The sequence below is a fragment of the Dendropsophus ebraccatus genome, chromosome 11 (assembly GCF_027789765.1).
Source record: "Dendropsophus ebraccatus isolate aDenEbr1 chromosome 11, aDenEbr1.pat, whole genome shotgun sequence".
NCBI classification, from domain to species: Eukaryota; Metazoa; Chordata; class Amphibia; order Anura; family Hylidae; genus Dendropsophus; species Dendropsophus ebraccatus.
In genome coordinates, this window is record NC_091464.1 from 82,898,706 (window position 1) to 82,915,588 (window position 16,883).

Genomic DNA, 16,883 nt, shown 5'->3' on the forward strand with positions numbered 1-16,883 from the left:
TATTTTACGACTTGTGGCGGCTACAGGCATGACCTTGCTTTGCTGGCAGCGCTGTTACATTAGCTTAAAGGGGTTATCCAGCAATACAAAAACATGGCCACTTTCCCCCTACTGTTGTCTCCGGTTTGGGTGGGGTTTTGAAACTCAGTTCCATTGAAGTAAATGGAGCTTAATTGCAAACCGCACCTGAACTGGAGACAACAGTAGGGGGGAAAGTGGCCATGTTTTTGTAGCGCTGGATAACCCCTTTAAATGCGTTATCCAGCCTTATAAAACTGATGCAACACATATGGTCAGATAGTAATTTGTTTTAGTAGGACAGATCATCCTGGAAACTATTCCCTCAGCCCACTTACACACAATGCTTACTGCTATGTTCTGTCTTTTTCCAATATCCAAACCCCCCTGTGTGTATAATCCAGGCTTTTGTGTCCTTACAACTGCAGACTTGTACAGTGAAGAATTTCAGGATTACACTATTGTCGTGTATTATTGCTTAGGAATAAGGAGGAGATTTCAAGTATTTGCATTGGATCACAATCAAATAACCACATGAAAGCTTTTTATACAACACAATGGCTGCCAGAAACTCTGCAGTATACTGCAGCTACAAATCATACAGTGAAGATTCCTTTTAAAGTTCACCAATTTCTCTCTTCTTTCAAATCAGCTGGTGACAGAAAGTGGCAGAGATTTGTAATTTACTTCTATTAAAAAAAAAAATCTCACGTTTTCCAGTACTTCTCAGCTGTTGTATGACCTACAGGAAGTTGTATTAATTCCAGTCTAGAAAGCAGGGGAGGTTTCCTATGGGGATTTGGACAGTTCCAGACATGGACAGAAGTGGCAGCAGAGAGCACTGTTGGACTGGAAAGAATACACCACTTCCTACAGGGCATACAGCAGCTGATTAGTACTAGAAGACTGGAGATTTTTTAATATAAAAAAATTAAAAATCACCAGCACTTTTTGGCACCAGTTGATTTAAAAGAAAAAAAAAACATTTGGAGAACAACCCCTTTAACCTCTTAAGGACATATGACGTACCGGTACGTCATATGTCCGCACTTGCACTTCAAAGCGGGGCCGCGCGGCGGCCCCGCTTTGAAGTGCCGCGATCCCTGGTGCCGCGAGTAGCCCGGGACCGCTGCTATTAGCGGGCACGGTCTGATCGCCGTGCCCGCTAATTAGCTAATCGGAGGCAGCTGTCAAAGTTGACAGCTGCCTCTGATTACCGGAGGCAACGTTTCCCTGGGGTCTAGTGGGGGAGATCGCTCCTCCGGGACCTTGTCCCGGAGGAGCGATCTCCGTTACTGATGCCGGCCGGGGACGCGTCCAAGATGGCGCCGTCCTCGGCTCGGCACTCGTTCGTTTTCGGCTGCAGCAGCCGAAAGCAAACGAGTGCCGATCTCATGGATCTCTGCAGCATATCTATGCTGCAGAGATCTCAATGAGAGATCCAAGTGTATATACTAGAAGTCCCCCAGGGGGGCTTCTAGTATATGTGTAAAAAAAAAAAATAAAGTGTTGTTAATAGTAAAAAGCCCCCTCCCCTAATAAAAGTCTGAATCACCCCCCTTTTCCCAGGTTTTAAATAAAAGTAAACAAATAAATAAATAAATAAACATGTTTGGTATCGCCGCGTGCGTAATCGCCCGAACTATTAATTAATCACATTCCTGATCTCACACGGTAAACGGCGTCAGCGCAAAAAAATCCCAAAGTGCAAAATTGCGCATTTTTGGTTGCATCAAATCCAGAAAAAATGTAATAAAAAGCGATCAAAAAGACGTATATGGGCAATCAAGGTACCGATAGAAAGATCACATCATGGCGCAAAAAATGACACCTCGCACAGCCCCATAGACCAAAGGATAAAAGCGCTATAAGCCTGGGAATGGAGCGATTTTAAGGAACGTATATTGGTTAACAACGGTTTGAATTTTTTACAGGCCATCAGATACAATATAAGTTATACATGTTATATATCGTTTTAATCGTAACAACTTGAGGAACATGCATAACAAGTCAGTTTTACCCCAGGGCGAATGGCGTAAAAACACATTTCCCCCAAATAAAAGAAATGCGTTTTTTTTTTTCAATTTCACCACACTTTGAATTTTTTTCTGGTTTCGCAGTGTACTTTATGCAAAAATTCAGCCTGTAATTGCAAAGTACAATTAGTGACGCAAAAAATAAGGGGTCATGTGGGTTTCTAGGTGGAAAATTGCAAGTGCTATGACCTTTTAAACACAAGGAGGAAAAACCGAAAACGTAAAAACGAAAATGGGCCACGTCCTTAAAGGGTTAAGCAGATTTTCTGCATTAAAAGCTCAAAAAAGTGATAATATCAAGACGGTCACAATGAAACGTGTTATTGATGGCTTGTACATAACCCACACACAGACGCTCCCAGGGCGCCGTGCCTACTGCTGGCAGAGCGAGAACATAAGCCTCACCTTGGAATAGGAGAGAGCCAGCTGCCTGAACACATCATCATCTGGGGATTTACTGTACATAGACAAGCCCTTCTCACCATCATCATACGGGTAATTAACCACCAGGGAGCCTGCAGACACAAGTCAGGGTTGTTAGAAAAAAAAAAAAAAAAGCCACAAGGTGCTGTATGTAGACAAAGAGAACCTACTTCACGGATATACATTACAACCTGTCCCAGAAAAATACCTATAAAAAACTAGGAGCGCACTAAACACCTAAAAAAAGAATACTGCAGGCAAAACGGATGCACGGCGTCATGTCTGAGACACAGGAGTCTTCTCTCTATGGTATTATTTGAATCCCTGTGTCATACACTGCAGCCTCAAGTCCTATACTAGTGAAGAGGAGGAGGATGAAGCACCAGAACAATGAAAAAATTCAAGCATAGCGCAGTGGTTACACGTCCCGCTCCTAATTTCTATGGGGCCTCAGACTTTGAATGGGGCAGGACAGACGTACGAGCGCCTCCTCTCTGTACTGTAGTTCTGCATAGGGGGCTCTGAACCTCCATTCTATTTTACATGAGATAGCCGGAATTAGACACACACAAAATGTAACATTACACACGAGGCCACAAACTTTTAGAGGAACCCATATTTCACCAAAAGGTAATGACAGCCACATAATGTAAAATGCACACAGACTTACTGACATGTGAAGTGCTGCGGAATCAGGTGGTGCTATATAAATAAAGGAATTAGGGTGCCTGCACACGTACAGTATCTGCTTCATTACTTAGTACTGTCATGGCCTGCCTACATAACCCATCACCTGCCAGGCTTTAACAAGCTAATACATTACCTGCCCGTGCTCCCACTGGCTCCCTGGCATCCTGCTCAGCCAATCTGTGACCAAGGAGCCAGAGAAGCAGGCGGGAGCGCGGTCAGGTAATGTATTAGCCCAGGCAGCTGGTGGGGTAAGTGGGCAGTGGCTACAGTATCACAGCAGAATGAAAATGCAGAGCCATAGGCAATGACAGTACAGAGGTTCACAGTGGATTTCGCAGCATAAAATCCATTGTGAACTCAGCACGTGTGAACTTATTCTTAAACCTCGGCTCTCCAGCTGTAGCAAAACTACAACTCCCATCATGCCTGGACAGCCAAAGCATTCCCTACCCCTGCCTTAATAGGAATTATTACTTACATCTCAGGGAACTGCATATACATCAGTCCTTAGTTACTTCTATTCTCAGAACTACTAGCATTATGAGTGTTGACAATATAGCTGGGAAATCATATCCACCAGGTCCAGTTTACCAGGCAGCCTTAATCTCCCACTCCCAGAGGTATATGGTTGTGGCCTGTCGGACACAGATGGTAAGGGGAAAGAGAAGGGAGCACCCTCATATAACTGAAAACCATCATAATAATTGTAGATTGTCAGCATTTGTGGGCAGGGACCTCTTTCCCCATGTCATTTATTTTATTTTATTCATGTTGTTTTCTTTATCTTATGTTACATCCTGTATGGTAACCCCTTATCATATGTACAGCGCTCTGGAATCAAGGATGTTTTAAAAACAAAAACAAAACAAAACGATGGATTTGTGCTGTTTCTCTGCTATTCATATTGGAAACACATGGATAAATTGACAAGTGGGTGTTACCATTATCCTGACACCCAATTGTCATTTTCCAGCAGGAATTACAGAGTAACATCACAACGCACAGCTCTAAGGCTACGTTTTTGCAATCGGTTTCTTTTAATTATTTTTTTTTAACGGACACAAAAATAAGGTCGACTACGTTTTTGTGTACGTTAAAAAAACGGATCCATTTTCATCTTTTTTTCTATAATGGAATTCAATGGAAAAACGGATCAAAACAGATGCACACACACAGGCATCCATTTTTTGCAAAAAAACGGATTAAAAAAAATACGGATTGCAAAAATGTAGTGTGAACCCAGCCTTACAGTGTTTTATCTGAACTTACAGAGACCAGGAGAGCTGTAAGGTCCTCTTAAAGGGGCTGTTCTCCAAAAATGTCTTTCAAATCAACTGGTCCAAGCAAGTGTCAGAGATTTGTAATTTACGGCTAATAAAAAAAAAAAATCTATATTTTCCAGTGCTTATCAGCTGCTGTATGTCATGCAGGAAGTGGTGTATTCTCTCCAGTCTGACACAAAGCTCTCTGCTGCCACCTCTGTCCATATCAGGAACTGTCCAGAGTAGCAGCAAATCCCCATAGAAAACCTCTCCTGCTCTCCAGACTGGAAAGAATACACCACTTCCTGCAGGACATACAGCAGATAAGTACTGGAAGACTTGAGATTTTTTTAATAGAAGTAAATTACAAATCTCTGGCAATTTCTGCCACCAGTTGATTTTTTTTTTTTTTTTCTAATTATCTACCCCTTTAAGCAATTCTCCCACAAGTAAATGTAAATTTAGGGTCCAGCATTGGTAAGCATATTATTTCATGCAGTGTAAAAGGCTTTTACACATGAATAAAAGAATGAACATTTCGAAAGGTACAACATCATCCTATTAGTGCCTGAAGTCATGTGATCACTTACATAGCTGGTAATGGTATATACTGCACTAACACAAAGGAGAGAGAATGATGCAAGTATAAATTCTATAGCATTCCCAGCCAAACAATAGCTAAGGGCAGCGAGGAGTCTTCGATTTTGTTCTCTGGCTGAGTAATTCTTTGAAACCCTTGTATAAAAGACAGAAGGCACAATGGACAAGTGTAATGAATAACATACCTCCATGGAGATTAGCCGACAGGACAAATGGGTAGGTTTTCAGCCAGCTCATTACAGCCAAGGTCTCAAGTTGCGGAGGGTCTGTGATTTGGAAGAACTGGTCAGGGAAATTACGATTAAGATCATAATTGTTGCTGTTGTTTCTGCCAACAACTCCATCACGGTCTCCTGCACAGGCCAGAAGGTGAACAATGTGAGTAATGTATTCTATAGTAATCTGGGAAGCCTAGCTCACAGCATCAACCACTGCCGAACATGGACATAAAATATGTGATGATAGGATATACCTTCAGTGATACAGTTATTAAGGGCTTAGGGTATACATCTCAGTGTGTAAATTAAAGACGTTATCCAGGATAAGAAAAAAGTCCAGCTACTTCCTTGCAAAAACCAGCACCATTCCTGTCCTCAGGTTGTGTGTGGTATTACAATACAGCTCCATTCACTTCAACGGAACAGAGTTGCAAAACCTGCGCTTAACCTGAGGACAGTAGTGGTGCTTTTTCTGGAAGAAATCGGCCATGTTTTTCTGGAGTCTGGATTAACCCCTTTAAGGCAGCTAACCCACAACTGATAGGAGCATTCACCTGCAAGTTGCTTATGCCATTCATTTCAATATGGGGCTAAACAAATTGCATATTAAATTGTGTAACTTTCAAAAGGGGTATTTTGTTCAAACATAACTTTGCACATAATGCTGCCCATGGAGAGACTAACAATTCCTTCCATACTTATTATGTATTCAGTCTCCTTACCCGAGTTCTCAGCTGCTGCTTTCTGCTGAAGACACAAAAAACTGTGTGTGAGCTTTTTGTCTGTCTCTCCCTCCTCCCTTAGGAGTTGATGTAAACCCTATCTGAAACTTTGTAGCTTCTCTGTAATGTTAATCTTAGGTCAAGTTGCTGATGAACTGTGATTAACCCTTTGGGCATTGCAAAGTTGCAGATAGGAACATCCGCTGTCTTAGAAGGGAGAAGGGGGGCAGAGAGAGAAAGGATCACACAGAATTATAAGTCTTTAGCAGAAAGCCACAGCTCAGAACTGGGGGAAGGAGACTGAATAGATAATAAGCATGGTAGGAATTGTTCGTCTAACCATGGGCAGCAACATATCATGAGGGGAACCACCCCTTTAACTTCCTTTTTTGCTGAGAGACCTAGGTAGTAAGTCTAAGGGTCCATTTACAGGAAAAGATTATCTGACAGATTATCTGCCAAAGATTTGAAGCCAAAGCCAGGAATGGATGTGAAAAAAAGAGGAGAAATCTCAGTCTTTCCTTTAAGACCTGATCTCTGTTTATAGTCTGTTTCTGGCTTCAAATCAGATAATCTTTTTGTGTAAATGGACCCTTAGAGACAGAAGTAATAATTAACGTGTCTGTAGAGGGAACCTGTCGTCTAATAAAGACCTGTGATTACAGCAGCCTCAGCACTGGTACAAAGAAAGCAATGCCTCTTATAATGTGAGAAAGCAGGCTTGGGCTAATGCTGATACGGCGCACAGTAAGATATTTTTTTTCTATTTCAGAATGGAGTTACGCGTTAAAGCTTATTTCCATCAAATGCAAGTAAATAATTACCTTCTAGAGCTTTCTCATAGCCATCCGGATTCATCGAGGGCATAATGTGTATTCTAGTGGTATTGACCAACCGCGTCACTTCACGGTCAGTTCCGTAGTTCTTACACAGATATTCAATGAGGTTCAGAAGCAGCTCTCTTCCCACAACTTCATTACCGTGCATGTTCCCGATGTACTTGAACTCTGGCTCACCTGCAATAAGGTCAAGATTGAGTATATAAAATGTACAAGACTAAAAAGGATCACTGTTATGGCCGTATTACACGGTACAATAATCTGGGGGAAGCAAATGATAACGAGCCCATTCAGCGCTCGCTTCCCCCTCACTGCCAGTGCTATTACGCGCACAGACAACGAGAGGGGGACGAACCTGCTGGGAGCAGCCGGAGGGGCTGGCCAAAAGATCCTTAATTTGTTTGGCTGCCCACTGAAATCAGCATGTTGAAAAATCACGATCAGACGACATTGTGCATGTCGGCTGATCGTGACCGTTGAACAGGTCCTATTACACAAAACGATTATCGGCCTAATCGGCCCTTAATTAGCCAAGTAAGGCCAATAATCGTTTGATTTGACACGGCCTTTAGCCTATGGGCTGTATTTTAAGGCATGAAACATACTTTTTGGTGCTGAATGAGCAAAAAAAAAAAAAAAAAAAAAAGAGCCTGAAAAGTGAAAACAAATACCTAATTTGCATAAAACATCCAAAAAAAACATGTGAGGCTCATTCTACAACAGGGGTAAAACAAGGGTATTGTAGGCCTCACAACACTCAAATTACCTTGAGTGAACAATTTTGTGGGGTTAAAACCAGTGCTATGTCACTCACGGCAGCATAACAGATGTGGAAGTCCAGCAAAAAAACTAACAAACCAATGCATATAAATTAATGTACAATGGTGCCCACATATATCACTGCCATTCTTCCCACAAAACACAGATAAAGTACCTGGCTCATGAACATGTGGGTTGTCTGATATCGCCATCACATAAAGCTCTCGTGACCCCACAGACTTGCCAATGGAGTAGAGATGGGTGATGCTGGCATACTCGCTGTTGTACCTCCTCAGGAATATCTCCATGTCAGAATAGTGGTGGTGGCGGAAGTCTTGGGGTTGGACTGGTTTGTGTGCTGGGGGGTCGTTCTCAGCTTTCACAGTCACTGGAGGTTCCGTTGTGGGTGGCAGAGGACTTGTAATGTCTGGTGTGTTATCTGCTGCTACGGAGACTGTAGGGTTGAGCTGGAAATCAAGCACAACAGCCGGGCCTTCCTTTACTTCCACCTGAGTCATAGTCTGCGGCAGGTATCTAAGTGGAAAGATGAGAAGTTGCAATCAATAACTACATTATATATCTTGTCGGGTGCAATCAACAGCTCTTCTAAAACATCATGGCATCCAAACTATTAGTGAACGGTAGTACGACAGATCTCTGAATATTATAAGCTGGATCAGGATTTACAGTATACCTTCATTTTTGTGGTAAAAAAAAAAATTCTCATGTGTACCTATGAGCCTTGGACGCCACTGACCTTTTGGCAGGTACTAATCCCTGTGTATACAGAACAAACCTGTTAGTATATAAGCATTTTTTCCCCTTTCTTTTTTTATTTCAAAAGCATCCATTGATCTGCCAACTCCCCCCTGCAAAGGATGCTGGCTTACTGGAATGTTATCCGAAGGACAATGTTGCCACATTTTCTAAAATACCAACCAGGTTAACTAGGGTAACTTGTGGGGGCACATTCTGGAAGGGTGGTTTTACATACAGTAAAATTTTATTGCAGTTAAAGGGGTATTCCCATCTGGATATTTATAGGATATAGGTCTTTCAAGCTAAAGGGATACTTTGATTTCAAGATGGTTGTGGTCAGAAACATGAAAAAAAAAAAAAAAAATGAAAATCCAGGAAATTTCTGCAGCAGAATGAGTGTGTACTCATCTTACTTGATCCCCCACAGCAACTTCCTTCCATTCTTGTGGGGGTGCCAGAGATAGGGAGTAACTTTCAATTTGGGGATAGCCCCTTTAAGGAAAAGGGCAAAAGTGGCCCTACATGTTAAAGGAAAAAACACCAATTTATTTGTCCTGGGTGGTCACTCAGGTAATAATAATGGGGGCCCATTTGCTATGTGTATCTGAGCTATGGGTAACCGTTTTCCTCTGTGCACATCACTGTGCTTGTGTATTACTACCACTGACTATACGCTTACTTACCCAATTACTGAAGCAGTGATGTTGTAGATACCTGGAGCTAGCAATCTCTGGAAGTTGCCCAGCTTCCCCGTGGTGATGTTATGGTTGATTCCAGATACAGATATAGTCGCATTCTCAATCCCTTTCTGGGTAACAGAGTCTTTAACAAAACCTTTGGCTCCAATGTGAACCTATAAACAAAGGAGGGAACGCATGATATATAATTTTACATGACAGCACAAGAAGTCGCTGCAAATTAGAGGCTCCCTACTATGGGTGTGCAGCCCGAAATTGAAGTATGACTTTATCTTAGGACAGTCAAACCAAACATAATAAAAAAAATAACCTACAATAATCATTTTAAACTAACAGCTACTATAACCAGTGATCTCCAGTGTATTTCTTGGAAATGTAAATTGTTTGTCTTACCCACGGAGACAGTCCTAGATGCGCCACAACCCTGTTAGTGGTGCTGCACGGGGATATAACAGGACCCGTCATCCATGCAAAGAAAAAAAACAGAAAACAAGCAAGCTATTGGATCCTAGTCTAGTGATCCACTTGCATCCACTGGCACTACTTACTAAATAAAAGTAACAATGATGACCAAGGGCATACAGATGTCACACACAGAATCCAACCCTGAGCTGGAAACACTGGCGTTCCCTGTAATCTCGCTAAGCAGTCTGCGTAAGGCACTACAACCCTCAGATAGCTCTCTCCAGCATAAGAAGAAATAATGACTGTTCCTACCTGGTTTTATGGAGTAAACAGAGAGAGCAGGTCCAGCAAAGGCGGTCCGCAGCAAGAGAAAACAGGATGCACTCCTAATAGGTGGATATGCAGCCCGGGGTGTTGGGTGCCGTGACAAGGGTTACAATCCTTCAGAACTTAAGTCCAGGCACAGGCAGTGTAATAGATGGAGTGTAGGCATGCTATGGCCAGCAGCGTGCACCATAAAAAACTTCCGCCCGTAGGTCTAGTGACGTCCCGACGAAGGAAAACAAACCATTTTCTGAAACGCGTCGGAGGTTTCTTGGTCTCTCACGGCCTCCTTACTTTGTTTTTGTGACGTCACTAGACCTACGGGCGGAAGTTTTTTGTGGTGCACGCTGCCGGCCGGAGCGTGCCCACACTCCATCTATTGCACTGCCTGTGCCTGGACTAAAGTTCTGAAGGATTATAACCTTGTCATGGCACCCAACACCCCGGGCTGCATATCCACATACCTGCATTGGGAGTGCATCCTGTTTTCTCTTGCTGCAGACCGCCTTTGCTGGGCCTGCTCTCTCTATGTTTACTCCATAAACCCAGGTAGGAAAAGTCATTATTTCTTCTTATGCTGGAGAGAGCTAGCTGAGGGTTGTAGTGCCTTACTCAGACGGATTAGCGAGATTACAGAGAACGCCAGTGTGGTTTCCAGCTCAGGGTTGGATTCTATGTGTGACATCTGTACGCCCTTGGTCATCATTGTTACTTTTATTTAGTAAGTAGCACCAGTGGATGCAAGTGGATCACTAGACTAGGATCCAATAGCTTGCTTGTTTTCTGTTTATTTCTTGGAAATGACCGAGATCGGGCAGCACTGTGCACTAAGACTACACAGGGAGCTCATAAGGTTCCACTGTATGTGGCAGGAATGGAGAGGACAGGCGCTCAGACATCTATCCCGCCACCAAATTCTAAACACATTTATGTTAGTGAAAGGACTGTGAAGTTAGTAAAGGTTCCTGCTCAGGAGGAAACTTGCACGGGTATTATTTTCAGTCTGGAGAGCAGGAGAGGTTTTCAATGGGGATTTGCTACTTCAATGGACAGTTCCTGACATGGACAGAGGTGGCAGCAGAAAGCACTGTGTCAGACTGGAGAGAATAAGCCACTTCCTGCAGGACATACAGCAGCTGATAAGTACCGGAAGACTTGAGATTATTTAATAGAAGTAAATTACAAATTTCTGGCACCAGTTGATTTGAAAGAATTTTTTTTTGTGTGAACTACCACTTTTAAAAAGGGACACACATGAAGAAAAGATCATGTCAGTTCAGAACTGTGCTTTATTCTCGGTTCTGGTAAATCGGTGCAAAGACACAAAACTTTCACTCACACCTACATAATGTGGCTTAAAATGGAAGCACGGCTATGATTTAGTGTTTACTGTTTTTAGGATCTGGTACTTTCTTGAGGTTTCTAGAAAACATACTATGTAGGTTAACTGGCTAATAGCTAAAATTATCATGTATTTTCCTAACCTGTTCAGAAAGCCTCAAATGACATCCAACCCAGACATAAGAGAGAGTGCGGAGGTCTGGGCAGCTTTCATCTGTCATAACAGGGATGATCAGAAAGAAAACCCCTCTGTGTGTGACAGCACACATCCTGCAAGACGGGAAAGGGAGAAGGCGCCAGGTGACACTTACAGGAAAGGGGCCATGACGTACATGCCAACTTCCCAAAGTGCTGGCCTAAAGTGCATGCTTACTGGCAGGCATGTAAGTGTTCAGGGCCTAGAGGACGCAGGCACAATCCTAGAGACCGAACATCAGTCTGCTGGGGGGAAAAAAAAAAAACACCCAGCATAGGAAGCAATATGTAGGGGCAAACAATGGATGTATAGAAACCCTGGAGAAGTGTGAGCAGATCCTGGTGTTTAACATATACCAGGCATGGAGAACAGTCAGCCCTCCAGTTACAATTCCCATCGTGCCTGGATAGCCAAAGCTAAAGCTCCATACCAGGCACGATGCAAATCATAGTTTTGCAGCGGCTGGAGGGCTGTAGGTTGCCTATGCCTGACGTATACGTTTTATGAAAATAAAAATGGGAGCAAAAAAACTGATGCGATTGTGTGCAATCCATTTGGATCCATTTTTCCATTGACTTCCATTATAAAAGCGAAGAGCCACTCCTGATCAGGAACGTATCTCAGCTCCATTTGAATGAATAGGCATGAGTTATGTTCCCTGCACATGGACTGAATGGCAGCGAGGCGGTGCAAGGAAGGATCCAGAAGTCGTCATCATACACCACCAGGGCTACACAGGGGGGCCAGACTACTATTCAACAGTATTTAAGACTAGTTTTTGTGAGAATATGTCAGGATGTCTAATATTAAAACTGTTGTCTGTGGTTTCCTTACAGATGTCCCGGAGTAAAGTCTGAAAAAAATAGAACTAAAATCTAGGATTTGTTCAAAAATTCCAGAAAACCATGCGAGAAGACTATGGGGATGCAAATGAGGTGGGAACTATAAGGTAGTCTGCTCCAATATGCTTGGTAATGTTTCAGAAGATTAAATCTACGTATGGCATAGAGGCTTTCACAAATGTGGAGGACTGAGCCAAAATATAGAGGCAGACGTGCTATACTATAAGTCATTGCGTTGTATGAAATTTATTTATAGGAGCTACAAGGAAAGTTGAAAGCAATAGCGGCAGAACATATGTCATATACTGATAAAAAAAAACCACAGTAATCTGCAGCATCAAGACACTTTACTGACCCCCATGTGCAGGGAGATCTGAGTGAAAAAGTACAAAAAGCAGAAAATGGGGAGGACTGGAGGTTAACGGAGAGGCCTGCATTGTCCTCTATTTCAATAAGAACCACCAGGGGGGTCTCATAGTTCCCTATGTGGAGGGGAGGGGTAAGTTGCAGCCAGAATGCTCTAGCTCAAAATTATCCCTCCAAGAACAATAGGGTCAGGTGTTGAAACCATGTCCCTTGACCCTATCTGCACAGACATCATGTGTCAGGGGAGATTCGGGTGTCCCCTCTACACATTATACTGCTGGCTGAACCCACTGCCAGGTTTGGCATAAGATGTATGGGCATGGTGAGCACAGAACGCTCTATATTGGCTGTTGTATAATAATCCTGGCATAGGGCATAGTAGGTAATGCAGCTACTCAATATTTTCTATAGATAGCCACATATATTGCGCTATTCAGGCCATCAACATTAGATTGGTGTGGGTCTGACCGGGCGTGACGCTGCAGCCTTTTCATTGTTTACATGTCTTTGTACTAAGGGCCCTATTACACCAAATGATTTCCGGGCTGATAATTTGATGTACAGTATTTTCCGGCATATAAGACTACTTTTTAACACAGGAAAATCTTCTCAAAAGTCAGGGGTCGTCTTAGACACCGGGTGTCGTCTTATAGGGTAAAAAAAAAACAACTTTGTTACCAGACTGGAGAATCTGCAGTCGCCGCATACGGTTGGCGGAGCTCAAAAAACAGCCGCATTCCAGTCGTATGCAGTGACCGTATGATGGGAAGAACAAGCTGCAGGCGTCTGGGATACGGGAAAAAAAAAAAACATACGGTAGAGTGGCACTGTGTCCAAAAACACACACCCCTTTCACCTGTCTAGTCGCCCTTGTATCCTACCGGTATTACTGTACCTCCTCTACCTCTCAGATCTCACTGCTGTCTGTTTTTTATTAATTTTTATATGGTGTGCGTTAGAAGAGGGGTAGTCTTATACAGTGGGTATATCCCACACTCTATATTTTATCTAGAAAAGTTGGGGGTTGTCTCATACGCCAGAAAGTACGGTATTAGCTTATGTTAAAAGATCACGATCAGCTGACATGGACGACGTAGGCTGATCGTGGTCTTTCAACGTGTTGAAAAATTACAATACCAACTTTCTGCTGGACGCCGCTCCAAGTAATATGCCCTTAAAGTGATATTGCCCCCCCCCCCCCCTTTCATTTAGGGAGTTCTCAGCACCATTCTTAAGCTTATATTCTGGCCATTTCATATCTTGCGGTATAAAGGATTTCTTGGTGGTCTCTCACCTCAAAAATGCATGTTATTGTTGGTGGACAATGCCTAAGGGCGGGGCCTCACAGCAGTCATGTTCCATATCCCCGCCTACACTGGTGTCATAGGCCACACCTACTTATTGGCACCTAGGCGGAATGGGTCGACCTAGATCCAGCCAACACAGAGTGCAGGGAATATGCCTCAAGTACAGCCCATTGATTTGACGCAGTGGAGTGGGTGGGACCTAGGCACCAATGAAGTCTCAGAGGGGAAGGGGCCTAAAGCGCCAATGTAGGTGGGGAGATATGGCATAACACTAAGGCAGGCGGGATTCTGCAGCTGGGGCTCCACCGCAGAATTTCGCCTGTTCTACTCGGTGTGAACATACTAAGACTGAAAGATAAAACAGAAACATATTATAGGAAGAGTATAAAAAAAAAAAGTTACCATTTCCATAAACTTGAGAAGCGACTCTCTGTTATAGTCCCACTCTTGGGGCAGTTCAGACGCTGGTGGATACTTGCAGCAGGACAGTTCAAACGTCACTTCTAGACAGTTTCCCCATAGATAGTTGTAATCCTGCATCCCACCTGCAGAGGGCAGAAAACACAAAACAGAATTATTAATAACAGACCTTCCATGTGCACAGCCTCCTATGTTTTAGATTAGGTCTCGTCGCTACCATCAACCAAAAGTTCATTTCATTAGGGCTAAAATTACACTGGCTGTATGCCAGAAGAAACAAGGTCGCTACTTTTAGGCCATTTTCATATGAGGCCCATTACGTCATGTACCGTGCCCTTGTAAGTTGGGGGTAACTTACAAGGGCACGGTGCATGACAAGGCAATAAAATACAAGCACACAGACCTTTACAGCTATATTATTATATCTGGTCCATAATCATTTCATTGTAGAACATAAAAAAAAAAAACAACCTTATCATACGGTCAGGAACACCCAAATGTAAAGTCGCTACCCACTGTTATACCATTATGTAAGCTATAGGGGCTGTACACACTTCACTATGACTTGAGATGTGTATGGCGTCATGTCCTCAGTACTCTGATTGGATTACGCACCCAGAAGTACAATGCTTCCCATGAGACAGTTCTTAGTGCTCCTCTCTGGTGATAGGGACCAAACTACATAAAGGACAAAACTAATGGACTTATGGTCGATTATTGAGGCCGGTGAAATACAATCCTGAGAAGATTTACTCAACCTCTTCTGATATTATGTGAAGATAGTGAGAAACATGTAGGAGATCTGTACACGAATAGTAACCATACAGACTGTAAAACAGATGGAGACCATGTCAGCCTTCTGGTTTAGCAGCCTTCATATTAGCAAATAAAACATAATTTGCACCTTCAGAATCAGAGACACCAGGACTGTATTGCTAATAAGTGTACAAGCAGATGTATATGCCAAGTGTCCTGGTAAAGACGCTCAATAGAGAATGCATAGAAATCATTCTCCTGACCTGGAAAAAAAAAATGTATCTTTAAAAAACAAAAATGCTGTATATGTTGAAAGAGATTACCCAGCACTACAAAAACATGGTCACGTTCTTCCAGAGACAGCACCACTCTTGTCTCCAGTTCAGGTGCAGTTTGCAATTAAGCTCCATTCACTTCAATGAAACTGAGCAGCAAAACTCCGCCCAAGCTGGAGACAAGAGTCGTGTGGCCATGCTGGAGACAAGAAAGTGGCCATGTTTTTGTAGCGCTGGATAACCCCTTTAAGAGGAAAATAGCATTTGTCCCTGACTGGATCCCTCATAATGCTAGTGAGAACACAGCTCTAGATGGCCAGTGTGTCACAGCCATCAGCTCTCAGTAAATATGTGCAACTTCATATTATTCAATGGAGGACAAGGAGACAAGCAGCTGCGGACACCGAAGCCCCCTATCCTAGCTAAGGGCCCTATTCCACCAGACGATTATTGTTCGCATAATCGTTAACGATTAATGATCTCGAACAACCGATATTGCGAAAGACCTGAAAACGTTCACTCATTTCCATGGAACGATAATCGTTACTTATGATCGTATTTACGATGGTTTTTTCTTCGCTATTGTGTTCGTATCTACTGCGAACGACGTCTTATTCAATGCGAACGTTTTGCGAACAAGCAACGATAAAAATAGTTGCAGGTCTTATAAAGCGATCAACGATTTTTCGTTCGGTTGTTAATCGTTAACTGCATTTCAACCGAACGATTATCTTTTAGATTTGAACGATTAAACGATAATCTCAACGATAATCGTCCGGTGGAATAGGGCCCTAACAGGATGGGATAGGGAGGGATCCCATCTATAGGACAGGAGATGCTTGGGCACTGCTGTATATGAGTATCAGGATGTTAGGCAGATAGCGGCTACTTTGAGACCACGTTGCAGTATCTCCCATAATAACAGATCAGACACTATAATCTTTTGGTCTCTTCCTAATGTCAGCCCATTTTCCCTTCTTTTCTATGTGCACATCCTTGTATTTTCATGCTCCAACCACCCGGGACAATGCCCCATAGATTCCCATGGACAGATGTTCAGCGTCTGCACAGAATACCATTGTTGCCGCATCATAATGGCCGATTGTCGGCAGAAATCAGCAACAAACCGGGCATTATCAGTCCTGTTGTGTGAAATGTACACAGAGTCACGAATCACGGGTGACATGGGCACAATCGATGTGTTATCGCCGTGTCGGGTGATGTAAAAACAATGGGCCGCTCAGGTAACGTTTACATACAGGTGGTTCCAACATTACCAAGGGCAGAGCCGCATTGGCAGTGAATGAGGCCGAAGCGTCACTGTAACAGATGGGACAGATGTAACGTTATACAGGGAAGACGCCAAAATAAATATTGGCAGCTACGTGGTGTTAGCGTGTGCTATTTACTATGGCTGGAAAATTATGATATCCTGTCACTGTTATAGAGACACAAGAAGGTATTTAATTACCTGGGCACGAGGGCGGATCACACTCATGTATCTAAGCTCTGGGGAAGATGACATTGTATGTATTTACCTATAGCAGATGGTATATGGCAGCGGTGTCAAACCAAGGCCCTCTAGCTGTTGCAAATCTACAATTCCCGTCATGCCTGGACTGCCAAA

At 43.1% G+C, this 16,883-nt stretch overlaps 1 protein-coding gene and 1 long non-coding RNA gene across 2 annotated transcripts in view; one reads left to right on the top strand and one right to left on the bottom strand.

The window, feature by feature from the left end:
• The window catches only part of LOC138767925 (uncharacterized), a 51,624-nt gene extending 39,410 nt beyond the window's left edge, over window positions 1-12,214 (top strand). Inside the window, exon 3 of the long non-coding RNA XR_011358880.1 lies at window positions 12,127-12,214. This is a non-coding gene — a long non-coding RNA (uncharacterized lncRNA). The remainder of the gene's footprint in view (window positions 1-12,126) is intronic.
• The window catches only part of CPD (carboxypeptidase D), a 72,762-nt gene that overhangs the window by 23,355 nt on the left and 32,524 nt on the right, over window positions 1-16,883 (bottom strand). Inside the window, exons 3-8 of the mRNA XM_069945822.1 lie at window positions 14,208-14,350; window positions 9,010-9,179; window positions 7,743-8,101; window positions 6,794-6,985; window positions 5,215-5,382; window positions 2,460-2,569 (exon numbers count right to left, since the gene is read on the bottom strand). Of these exons, the coding sequence (XP_069801923.1) occupies window positions 2,460-2,569; window positions 5,215-5,382; window positions 6,794-6,985; window positions 7,743-8,101; window positions 9,010-9,179; window positions 14,208-14,350 (1,142 nt within the window). The remainder of the gene's footprint in view (window positions 1-2,459; window positions 2,570-5,214; window positions 5,383-6,793; window positions 6,986-7,742; window positions 8,102-9,009; window positions 9,180-14,207; window positions 14,351-16,883) is intronic.